The sequence below is a fragment of the Cydia pomonella genome, chromosome 7 (assembly GCF_033807575.1).
Source record: "Cydia pomonella isolate Wapato2018A chromosome 7, ilCydPomo1, whole genome shotgun sequence".
Classification (NCBI taxonomy): domain Eukaryota; kingdom Metazoa; phylum Arthropoda; class Insecta; order Lepidoptera; family Tortricidae; genus Cydia; species Cydia pomonella.
In genome coordinates this window covers 2,699,349-2,712,617 of record NC_084709.1, presented here as the reverse complement: position 1 = coordinate 2,712,617, position 13,269 = coordinate 2,699,349, and the positions used below count along the sequence as shown (strand labels likewise).

The window sequence follows — 13,269 nt, the reverse complement described above, 5'->3', positions numbered from 1 at the left end:
CTTCATAATCAAAGTGCTGTCATAACGGTTAAAGAAGTTTTATCTTTGTTAATTAAGTGTTGTAGGGTGTCCATGTGTGTAGATAATCAAATTTGTCCTCCCAAAAAAGTTAGATAACAGAAAAAAGCGTGATTGTTTTACTTAAATATGACGGTGAACGATTCATTAACATTTACTGATTGTGTAGGCTTGGTCATGCGCACGTCTCATGAATCACCTGTATACTTATATAGATTAGCCATTTGGCTATATAGAGTTTAAAATGTAGTTGTGATTAAGTTATTCCCTTTAAAGTCCCGTAGGTTCGTGTACTTCTCTCACTCTCACTGACCGTAAGTTTGAGCGAGATGGATGTGCGTGTTCTGGACCGCGGATATCATTTTTATCAATTTTAAAATGTAATCGCCCTCCCGTTCCCTCAAAAATAAATTAGCTTACTTAAATAAATATAAATAAATAAATATTATAGGACATTATTACACAAATTGACTAAGTCCCACAGTAAGCTCAATAAGGCTTGTATTGAGGGTACTTAGACAACGATATATATAATATATAAATATTTATAAATACTTAAATACATAGAAAACACCCATGACTCAGGAACAAATATCCATGCTCATCACACGAATAAATGCCCTTACCAGGATTTGAATTTACTTATGTCTATAAATTCATACAAATTTTCGAAGTACGTTTTAGACTTAGGGTCGTGATTTTTTTCAAACAAACGAAAGTCAAAAAAACAATGTTAGAATCGCCGAAGTCACTAGAAACATCCTCAAGATCACTAATTAAATTTTTGGCAACCATAAATGGCGGTAAACTCTTATCTAAAAAGGCGATAGGACTTTTCAAGAACTCCGCGCTATGAACCTATGGCACCAGAACAATTTCATAACCTGTTTTTACAGTCAGACCAAGCTGACTCTGCAGCAATTAAGATGGCACAGACTGTGCAAGTATTATTTTTACTCGCACAGTCTGTGCTATCAACATCGCTACGGAGTTACCTTCGTCTGACTCTAGTTTTGTGTTATAAATAAATGGATGGATTGTATTGTTATATGTCGTGGAATATACTAAATTATGAAGGCACCTACTGTACTGTTGTCAGCTAAGGGAAAAAACGTTTGATCAATAAGGTTTTGCAGCCTTAATCATAATAATGGAATTACAAAGTTATTACAGTCCGATTTACGAGGGCAGTTTTGAAAGTTTTTAGCTGTTTCGGATTTACTATACCTTTGCATAGCAGAGACTCTATATATTATGTCCCGAACCACACAACGGACTTTTCGAAGGATTGATTTCCAATTTTATTTCTTTAAGCAAATAGTATAAAAGTAATATTTAAAAAAAAATCTCATTCGGCAACTTTTCATATTGGTTTTGTGCTTAAGTACATTATTTTGTTTGGATAAAAAATACGGTTGAATTATATGACTGATAGAATATATACCGAATTACATTCGATTCTGTTATATCCTTCATTTTTTTAGCATTCGAAATGGGCTAAACCAACTGACCTGTATTTTTATTAAAAAACGCTTTAAAAAATTGTAACTACATACCTATTATGAAACCAAAAGAACGTTAATAATAATAAATGCTATATCATTCTTAAATATTTTCTGTGACTTATTTTTTAAAAAGGTTTTTTTTCAATAATAATACACGTTAAGGTCGTCAAGATTGTTTCCTCTTTTAATGCTAAAAAAAAACTCAGTGTACCTAGATAAGAGTTCAGGAACTGAGACATCTGCAACTTCGATACTCACATATGGATAACATCTAGATTGTCAACCTTATTATAATGGTAATAAGAACTTACCCCCTTATTCATAAACGTGTACTGTTACGATGCCGCTGATCATCGTTTGTCCCTTTCCGACGTATTGGTATGATGGAAAGGGACAAACGATGATCAGAGGCATCGTAACTTTAGTACACGTTTATGAATAAGGGGGTAAGTCTATAAGAAGGTGTCTCTGATCCGCTGCGGGTGGCAGTTGTTCTGATCCTCCGGCAGATGGAGCTGCACCTTGCGTGAGTTGGTGCTGCACTAGTTCAGGCGGTACTCGTAAAATTTTACCTTGATTGTGCTTGTCTATTTTATCGTTAATTTCGTTGATTCGTCGTCAATACGTTTTGGACCGATACTATGTCCTCTGGGAGTTCGTTCCAGGTTTGAATCATTCTATTGCCCATGAAGTGTCATATTGTAGGATCTGCGAGAGACCAGTTTATACTGGTGCCTCTCAGACGGTTGTTATTGTTGCGTTCTAGTATTTGTGCAAATCGCTTGATAAAAGTAGGTACCCTATTCCACAGTAGAAACTAAAGTATCATTGTCAGTTCACTAGATCTTCTGTATATGAGTTTAGGAACAAAGACATATGCAACTTATCAGTTTTCAACCTTACTACACTAGTAATACGAACTTAGTCTATAAGAAGGTGTCCTCTCTGATCCGTTGCGGGTGGCAGTTGTTGTTCTGATGCTCCGGTAGGTGGAGCCGAACCTTGCGGGAGTTGGTGCTGCACTGGTTCAGGCGGTGCTTGGGGAACTTTAGGCTTTCTTCCTTTACCTGAAGAGAAGGTGGCTGGTTAGTATTTAAGTCTGCACCCGACGCCAACGACCTCGCGCGTGTCGGCGGAGCTTATACCCCTCACCGAAACACCCGCTACAAAAGATCGAGCGCGCAGAACTATGCGTTTGAAATAGAATTTCGCTTGCTCGCGCGCGCAACGCAGCACAAGTCCGTCTAGCAACACGACTGACTGCCCCGCACTGACTTTACGGACGAGAGCGGGGGAATAGTATAAACATAGGCGAGATTTTTTTTTTTTTTAAAAAAGCCTCTTTATTTCCTTAACAATAACTTACAAACTTGGAATATTTTTCTTTTGTACATACTGCTATTTCTAAATTTATTTTAAATAATATCTATTTTCTTCTTTAAGCTTATTTGGTTAGTAAATATTTAAACTTGTTTTTTGTTTATGTATTTATGTAAAGGAACCCCACTTTATTGGGTAAAGGCCTCCTCCAATTTGAATCCTCTGTCTTTAAATACTATTTGTCTTTACTTTTATTTTCAATTGAAGGGTTGTGGTCGCTGTCCCCACGGTGACCAGCCGGCTTGGGGAATTTTAATGTTTTTTTTTTTTGTTTTTTTTTTTTGTCTTGTTCGCTTTGGAGTGCGTTTTGGAGGGGCGGGCGTTGCTAATTGTTATTTGGCGGAGTTTGTAGTTTTACATATTTAAAGTCGAATTGGAATTTGTACTTTTTGGTTCACGAGTTACATATGACTCGATATTTATTTTATTTCTTTTTGGTATTTGGTTCATATTGCTTGTGCTTGGTGCTTGTTTTGTCGTCTCGTTGTTGACTCCTCGATGATTCTTCTCCGGTTCTTCAGGTGAAATAGACAAAAACCTCTTATTCATATTTCTTTCGGTGGGTGTGCGAGATCCTGAGCCGCGAGGTTTCAATTCTATTATTTTGTCGTAGTATAGAGCTACTCTTTTCCCAGAGTCTCTCTCTTTTTTCAAGGTTTCCTGTAATTCCTTTCTTTTTTGTAATATGGTAGGGGAGAAATCTTCTTTTAAGTAGATTCCCGTGTTTTCAAGCGATTTTTTGTTTTTAAGTATCTCTATTTTTCGGCTCATAGTTGTTATTGTGACTGCCACAGGTCTGATTTTTCCCGTATTTTTCCCCATTCTGATAACATTTTCGATTTCCCACTTTTTGCATGATATTTTCATATTTTTATTTAATATGTCTAAAATGATAGAAAGTAAATTTTCGTAGCCTTTTTCTTTTTCTTCGACTCCGAAAAATATGACGTTTTTTCTTCTTATTTGTTTGTCTAAAATGTCAATAGTTTTTTGTTGTTGCTCGATCTTTAATTCCAAATTCTTTGTTTTTTCCTCTATATGCTTAAATTTACTATCGATATTGTTATTTATAGATTCCTTAATATTATTCTCCATGTCTATCATATCTTGCTTTTGTTTAGATAAGTTCAGCTGGATATCTTTTAGAGTTTGTAGGACCTGATCCATTGTTAGTTTTTATATTTACGCCCTCTATCGATAATGACCCGAATCTTCTGATATTGTGCGCGTACGCGGGAAACCTGGGTTCAGCGTTGATGCTGCTGTCTCACGTTGTTTTTCTACTTGCCAACAGAAGGCGCTATGATCAACAAACTTCTTAGTGACAACGTGTTTGTATACCGTTATTCGTGCTTTCGAGGTTAAAGTGTTTTTAAAGTAATTATCTGAGAACTTTTCTTTTGCACTTCTTTCGGGATCTAGTTGTCACTAGATTTCACTTCACGTGTTGTTGTTGTAAGTCCTCTTTTTGTAGTAATTTCCTTCCGTTTTCAAGGCGAGATTATACCTTATTTTTTAAAGAATTGATACATAGTTCTATGAATTTGCAAAAAGCAAGAAAAACAAATCATTTTATAGTCTTTTGTGATTAAGATTGCAGAGTTTCATTTATTTTCAATAACAGTTGCAGTAGTAATAAGGATACAACTAAAAGAAATAGGGGTGAGGAGAGAAGAAGCCTTAAGGTTTGTGGGTAGAAAAAATTAGGTTTATTAGGTGCATATGAGACCCACTTAATTGAAACCATGGCTAGATTAAAAATGTAATTATAATGTAGTAAAAAATGTATTTACAATAAAAAATACAATTTGTGTTTTTATTACAATACGAATACTTTTTATTGCACACCTTCTTTACAGAAAACAATACAAAAAGGTGTTTTAAAATAATTACGAGTATATATTTAATCCTGGTCATGGCACCAACATTTTTCTTAATTAGCATTTAATTCTAGTAAATTTTAATAAAGTTATTTTAGTAGTAAGCAGGTCAAGTTACTACCTAACTCTACTCTTCACGCTTACTCCGTCGTAATGGATATGCACAAAATCGTAATGAACAGCCTTTGTGCAAGTAAAAAACAACAAATTAATGCTTCTATTTATTTTTTACGACAACATTGAAGATATTTGCTACTGAAATTTTAACCAACTGATTTTTAATAAAGAGTTGATATTTTTTTGTTGTGGAAATTTAGCGATACAACGTAAATGGAACCCCGTTCCGATTGAAAATAATTAAACTGAATAAGTGAACTATAGCTAGGACTGTGAGTCTCTGGAGGATAATACCAAATGATGCATTATACAGCCAATGCCTTGATTTATTTAGTAGATGTGCTAAGCAGAGTCAGGAGATGAATAACCTTTGTCTGTGAATAGCATTTTCAACGATTTATTTTCCGTATGTAAAATAATGGCGTGTATCCGCGACGCTCTGACGCCAACTTACAAACTTTTTGTGATGCATGCTTTGCAGTTTTTTGTTACTTTAACAACAGACCCTAGCTCAGTCGAGCGTATGATAAACAAAGCGACTGACATGTGGAGTTGAATATCATTACTCTCGCTTTGAGTTTGTTTCAAACGGTGAATATACAAATACACTTTTTAAAAGTTTTATCAGAATTTCACAACAATACTGATTTAAAAAAACGTTGCAATAAATATTATCTATTCATTTGAAAATACGCTGAAACACAGAAGTACCTAAGTGATTTCTCGGTGAAAATATTCAGAGCTATTTTAAATATAAACAAAAACATATATTACTAATGTCACCATGTAGATCACTATATGAAAAATAATCCACATAGTGATGCGTTTATGACCGTCTTACCAAGCCATAAATATCATGTCGGAAACACAGAACTTGAAGTTACGCCTTGTTCACCGATAGTCCATAGTCTGGTAAACCAATTCGTCAGTAGAATGCCCGTCGTCGGGCAAGGATTACCTACTATCGTGGCGCAATTTCTCAAACGTCGTCATCGTCGATTTTTATCACGTTACGACAACGCTCGAAACACGTGGATATCAGTCTTTAGCTCCACATACTCTGCTGACAATAAAGTCATGCCATGCCCTATTGCCCTCATGTCATGCGATGCGACGTAATGACGCCAACACCTGCCAGCAACTTTTGACACAGACTACTATACTCACCCCACCCTGGCAGAAGGTAGTTTCTCTTAGATGAGAGAGATGAGAGATGAGACTCTGCTGGCGCTTATCGAGCGTTGGTATCTTGTCGCCTACGACGTGATATTTCTTTCCTTCTTTCTTGATTTCGATCATCAGATGCTGACCGACGCTGGTTTTGGTCTTTAGTCCAAATACCCTGACAGAATGCCCCACGATGTTATGATGTCAGCAACTCTTAACATTATATACTGTAGCCTACGTACCCTGACTGTAAGGTCGCGCCTCGTCCGCCTGTGTGATGACGTCAGCAGCTCCGTGTGCGCGCGCGACTCGTTGCCGACGGGACTATCGCTCGCGCGCACCCAGCACCACAACCATTTGTAGGGGGGGATGTTCCTAGAACAACATTTATTTTAGATGGGCAGACGAAATAGAGGCGGTAGCGGGAAAAGGATGGCTATATTTCTCACGTCGAATGATTTTCCCTATGACAGTTCATTATCATACACCGTGTTTTTATTAAATTTCGTTAACTACGGGGTATTTGTAAGTACGTTTAAGAAAACTACATGGTATAGTTAATTTTGCAAATGTATATTTTTTATAAATAGTGTCGTTGTAACACGGGCATTACATTTAAATCAACCAAACAATTGAAAACTGTGACATATCACTGTCATTTCGAACATCGATCATCCGAGATACTTATAGTACTTATGTTTAGTATCAAATGTATTAACTCGTACAAAACACTAATCAATATAATAAACAAGCCCTAAGGTACACGCTCGTAAGGGCCGTATCAGATAAACATAAATTTTGTATTATCTCTAAAATTTAGTTAATTAGAATACCGGTGTTTTTGAGAAAGTTACTTAATTTAAGCTCAGGAATGCACCCTTGAAATTAACGGAAATCAAAAAAACACTGTGTATAGAGTAGCTGTAACGCAAAATATCTGTAGACATTTTTATTAGTTTAGCACATTTTAATTGATTGAGAAATGTAACATTTAAATAATAAAAGTACGGTAAAAAATATTTTTCAATATTATAATAGAAGCCCAACCAAATGAGACTTGAAAGAGCTGTCAGTTACCATCATTCGATGAGAAAGGTTTAGACATCAAAAGATAAAGCAACCTGGATTGTTTTGGAAGAAATTTTTACCTGTATGCATATAACGTATAGACCAGCGGTTCCTAACCTGGGGGTAATTACCCCCGTAGGGGTAAAACTGGTATTTTACGGGGGTAATAAGCTCAATTAAATATAACAGAAATTAGACCTGTAAGAAAGAATATTGATATTTATTGGGAGTAGGGGTAAAATCGGGTTCCCTGGTTAGTCGTAGGGGTGGCAGAATTGAAAAGGTTAGGAACCACTGGTATAGACCAATTAATGTTAAAATATCAACCAAGAAAGAGGCTATTAAGCTTTAGTAGCATCTTCATCATGATTTGCAATAATTGTCCTTGTCGAGAAAAACACATTTTAACGAAAACTTATGTTTTTTCACTACAAAGGGATTGGTAAATATCTGTAGTTAGGTACCGAAATTTGGAACCTTCTTACCAATTTTGGGGAAAAAAAATTCATTTTTTTAACCAGTTGTTATGAATGCCACTGCCATCTCCTAGCTTTTCCTTTGAATCCAAAATCGAATCAAGGCTAAATTGGAATTAGTCAATTCCTGTTTCTTCGTCATTTTCTTTTACCAATGTATAACAGAACAATTAGCAGTAGAAATCAAAATTTTGGACAAATTGCTTCAATGTTCCTAATTTTTAATGTAAACAAAAAAGTTGAATTAGAATAGAAATCTGTGTAGGTACCTATAAGGGTTTTTAGAGTTCCGTACCTCAAAAGGAAAAGCGGAACACTTTGTTGTCCGTCCGTCCGTCTGTCTGTCTGTCAAGACCCTTTATCTCGAGAACGCGTGGAGATATCGAGTTAAAATTAAATTATACTTATACAGGTCTCTTGAAGCTGTGAAAAAATCAAACTTCTAAGAAGTTAACATAAAAAAAGATACGGCCATTTATGCCGCAAAAAACGTATATTTCGACACTCTCAAGGAAATCAAAATGTATATGTATAGAGTACTTTCCGTCGACCTAGAAATATAAAATAGTATCTTCTTAAACAACAAACTATAATTTAATCAATGGTTTATTTTTCTTGTATATTTTTACTGAGGTGTGCCAATAAAGAGTATTCTATCTATCTATCTATCTATAGGGAAAAATCAGAAAGTATACATTTCTAAAAAATAAAAAGGTAGGCGAGTCTGACTCGCGCGTTGTGCGGTTTTTTGTAGTAGTGTGAGTAAACTTTTAAAATGGCGATGGGAAAGTAAATATTTCCATTAATAGCGCTGTTCTCGCACTAATTGCGGTCCCTAGGGCACTAAACTGCAGTTTAGCTATGCGTCACTTCATGGATCATAAACCAACTCTTAGTTATCTCTTTACTACAATATTTTTACTGGCGTGTATATGAGGTTTAAGGAACAATGAATATTATAGTGGATTTATATTATAGTGGTGTATTCTATTTGGTTCTATAGCGAGCGAAAACCAGTCACTAACTGGGTCAAGTGGGGTATTATTTGAAAGAGCTCAAATTAACCATTCCAGAACAATTTTTTATAATTTTTTAGTAGTGGTTTATGAAGTGAAATTATTATATCCGAAGTTTAGTGGAGAAAAAATATGATATTTTTACATAATATTATCGTTACTATAAATTTTAAAGGAAACATATAATCAGATCTCTATCTTGATATATATTTTTTTATTAACAATAACCGTTTCCGAATTCAGTTTGCAATTTAACCAACTTTATGTAAATTTATCACACCTGAAATTTCTGTGAGATCACATTAAAGACACCTTCTTTCAAATAAAAAAAAAAAAATTTGAAATTGGTTCACATGATAGAGAATTATCGTTAAAAAACCAACATACGTGCATTACATCGCGCAAATTAGTTAAACAATATGCCGATAGATGGCGCTGTACACAAATATAATAAATTTAGGTAGTTCTGATTAAAAGTTTTTCGCCTTTATAGTTACACGGGATAATTCAAAGTTTGTACGAAACCCTCGGTGTGCGAGTAAAATAAACTCACGCTTGACCGGTTTAAATTTCTTCAAATTGTTGCATCTTCATTATAACGTATGTGTGGAGTCCTTTTCTACATAAATTTAATTCAACAAAGCATTCAGACGAATCAGTTCCTTTGTAAACTTTTTCGAAAGTAAAAACAAAAAATCTTCAATCGTAAAAAGTATTACTTAAACAACTCTTCAAAGAAGTACGAATTCCAATGATTAAAATTGCATTTATGACAATCTAGTTACAAAGTCAAGTTAGGTTAACTGGAAGAGATCCCATACAGGGATAAGTTCGCATTTGTTGTATTTAATTTACTCTGTAACTGTGTTTTTCGTGTCTTTATTTCTATGTACAATAAAGTATATACATACATACATACAAAGGAAAATAATATGTAACTTGCATCGTTATCGATTTTCTACCTAAATATAAGGTTTGAGGAATATTATAAATTCGATAGTAACTATGTCTATCTATCATGCTTAAACTGCTCAACCAATTTAGAAGAAATTTGATATAGAAATAGTTTGAGTCCCGGGGAAATAATTAGGGTACATTTTATTACGCATAATCATTATGCTGCACATTAAATAGTCGCGGCCAGAAACTATAGTAATATATGTCCCTACATATAAATATTATATTTTTAAAGTGCTCAAAACGAAAATAATCATTCTCTCAACTGCTCATAGACAAACAAAATAACTAAACCTGTGATCCTTATATACGTAACACTTTGTGCAATACTTAAACTGCTTTGTGCATTTACTAAGCAAGCAATACTTTTTATATATATAAAAAAGCAAGTACTAAAACTCACACATCCATAGGTAAATGGATATCTATAGAAAACAAACGCCTTTTGGTTTGATATCAGATTATTCATTAAGAAAGATGAATAGGTATGCTGTATTACATACATTACTGCCGTGCTCGTGACCCAAAATATATCTAAAATGAGCTATCTGCTTCATCTATTTGGGCTGTAATTAATCATTTCGTCTCATTTATGCCAAAATATTGCTATGCAATGTGCTATCATATTTAGCTCAGTAAAGATACGGTTGCGCAAAACATTGTATTATAAAATATAATAACTAGATTCTTTAAATATCACATTAACACGATTTCTAAGTAGTATTTTGCTTAGATGCTTTTTAAATAAAATCCTACAGAATAACATTTGTAGGTGAATACAGTATTAGTAGTAGTATACCAATTTCTACCAGAAACCATATAACGATACTTTGTTGGATTATATTTCGTATATAATACTAGAATCGATCATGATATTATATCTGTTTAATTATAAACATCAGCTAATTATAAATGATTTCCAATTTGCCATGCTTTCAATCCGTAAAATGACTGGAGCTACTCGAGCATATTATAAATTCTATAGCAGGATCTCTGTAACTCTGAATCTATTCAAAAGTTTGTTTAAATGGACTTGTTCAGTAGACACTTCTATCAGCTTTGTTAATATTTTGTATATAAGTCGATAAAACAAAAGCGATAATTGATTAAATTTCAAAACAAAATGTTTAGCAACTTCTCGGGATAGGCGGAAAGAGCAAGTTCAGTGCTTTAAATCAGGAATTAATTATTCATCTGTGAATTCCAGCGATATTCTTAAATTAATTATCATGAATTATGAGTAACTGCTGGAGCAGCTAATTTGTCAAAGGGTGGCTGAAACCAGGGAAGTTTAGTGGGTTTGCATATCACGTGTTTGAAACTACGTACAGAGTAATTTCGTTATGTTTAACTGTACGCTGTGAGCTGGTAGATATGTACTTGTATCTATAAATACTGATATAACCTATAACCCCCTTGTTCATAAACGTGTACTAAAATTATGATGCCGCTAATAATCGTTTGTCCCTTTCCGACGTATTGGGATGATGGATGGACAAACGATTATTAGCGCCATCGTAACTTTAGTACACGTTTATGAATAAGAGGGTAAGTGTCTAGGCTATACTGAGACAAGTTTGACTTATTTTTCCAAGTGTTTGTCCCGGCTTATTGCCATGGCTCATGGGAGCCACTAGTTTTTACGAAAGCGATTGCCATCTGACCTTCCTACCAACAGGGGAATCTAGGCCTTATCGGGGTCTAGTCCGGTTTCCTCACAATGTCTTCCTTCACCGAAAAGCGACGGGTACATATGAAATATATCTCACATAAGGTTGAACCCCGTGACCTCCGAATTGAAAGTCACACGCTGTTACCTAGGCTTATATATCACTGGAACAGATTTGAATATCATATGGGACATTGGGACCAAATGTTTGATACTATTCGTAAAATAGCAAATTTTGGTAACGTCCCCAAACTAGGCAAAAGTTGTTTATTACCAGGTATGACCTTCATATTCACTCCTCGCAATTGGTCAAACATAAATTAACTCCGTATAAATTCACATGCAAAAGCTTTTGTTATACGACTTTATAAATTGGAACTTTTTTGCGCTCTCTTTGTGTCGTCAACAATTAAGTTGGATGAAATTGTGTGGACGACATGTACAAATGACTTATCACTGCAATAGGAAAAATAAAGGAAAAAAAAAGTAATGAATATCAAGCTGCCTACTGCCCTTCAAGAGAAAATAGGTCAACGCGTCACTAGTCAATGATGGAATGATGTTTGACGCCTTGTAGTGGACTTTCTCCCGTATTATTTCTGAAAGTTCGCGAGAAATAGTTTGTTGTATTTTGTGCCTACTGTATCTAGTGATTTTAATAATAAATAAATATTATAGGACATTATTACACAAATTGACTAAGTCCCACAGTAAGCTCAATAAGGCTTGTGTTGAGGGTACTTAGACAACGATATATATAATATATAAATACTTAAATACATAGAAAACACCCATGACTCGAGAACAAAATCCATGCTCATCACACGAATAAATTTTAATGCCCTTACCAGGATTTGAACCCGGGACCATCAGCTTCGTAGGCAGGGTCGCTACCCACTAGGCCCAACCGGTCGTCGATTTTAGGGTTACAAGACTAAAAATATATTAGACATGGTATGTTTATGATTTCAAAGTTATTTTCTTGGCGTTATAATCTTATATATCGAATTTACTTGCGGCTGGGCAATGTTACTGCTGCTATTTCGATGACACTAACGACTGAGGACATGAATATTGAATATACCTGTAGTAAACCGAAGATCATGTATAACGAAAGACATGCTACGGCTCCGAGTGAATGCGATAAGGACAAACAACTTCCTGAGGTCACCTTAAAGTGAAAAATGTCCTAGTACTCGTACATAGAAAATATAAAGTACTTATAGACGATAGGTCTAAAATTGCTATACTCGTACATATGGCTGTTATATATGATACTGCTGAATCTGCTACTATAATATAAACAGAGCTGCTACTTGTGATGAATTTGAGATGACAGGCTTTATCGGTAACGAATAAATGATTAAAATGATATAAGAGCAAGCGGACGATGTGAATGAAAATTTTGGTCCTAGTAATGATGATCATATTAAAGTTACAGAATAAAGAGACGAATACAGACATTACAGAAATGAAGTCATGATTTCCGTTGCACAGATTCTCAAAATTATAGAATTGAATGAAGAGATGAATTAAGGCAGGGAATTGATTCTGTCAACTCACCTTAAACTGAGGAATATTCTGTTGGAGAATATGAAGTAGATGACGGGGTTCGCCGCGGAGTTGAGCGGCGCGAGGCTCTGGATGAGGGACGCGATGGCCACGTTGGCCTGCGTGTCTGGCACGTAGTCGTATACTTGGAGTAGGTCGAAGATCATGTAGGGGGACCAGCATAGTACGAACACTGAGAAAAAAATTGTTCCATTAGATGTCACGCATTTACTTATACAAGCCTGTGTTTTAATTGTAATGTTCGTAGGCGTATATAAATTGCCTTTAATTTTGCTAGAGTTCAACCACTAATTGCAATTTAATTGAGCAGAAATTCGGGAATATTCATGTAAAACGGATGCTACTGGCATATTAGGATGACATCGAACTGATCTGATTAATGGAGACCGAGGCAATTTAACCTCTTTAGTACTAAAGTGTGGACACGAATAAATCTGGTCTTGT

General features: G+C 35.0%; 1 protein-coding gene across 1 annotated transcript in view; it reads right to left on the bottom strand.

Annotated features, from left to right (window-relative positions):
* Positions 1 to 1,905: 1,905 nt before the first annotated feature.
* LOC133519475 (cardioacceleratory peptide receptor-like) overlaps positions 1,906 to 13,269 on the bottom strand; it is a 54,192-nt gene continuing 42,828 nt past the window's right edge. Inside the window, exons 9-11 of the mRNA XM_061853480.1 lie at positions 12,817 to 12,997; positions 6,310 to 6,442; positions 1,906 to 2,590 (exon numbers count right to left, since the gene is read on the bottom strand). Of these exons, the coding sequence (XP_061709464.1) occupies positions 2,450 to 2,590; positions 6,310 to 6,442; positions 12,817 to 12,997 (455 nt within the window). The 3' untranslated portion in view covers positions 1,906 to 2,449. The remainder of the gene's footprint in view (positions 2,591 to 6,309; positions 6,443 to 12,816; positions 12,998 to 13,269) is intronic.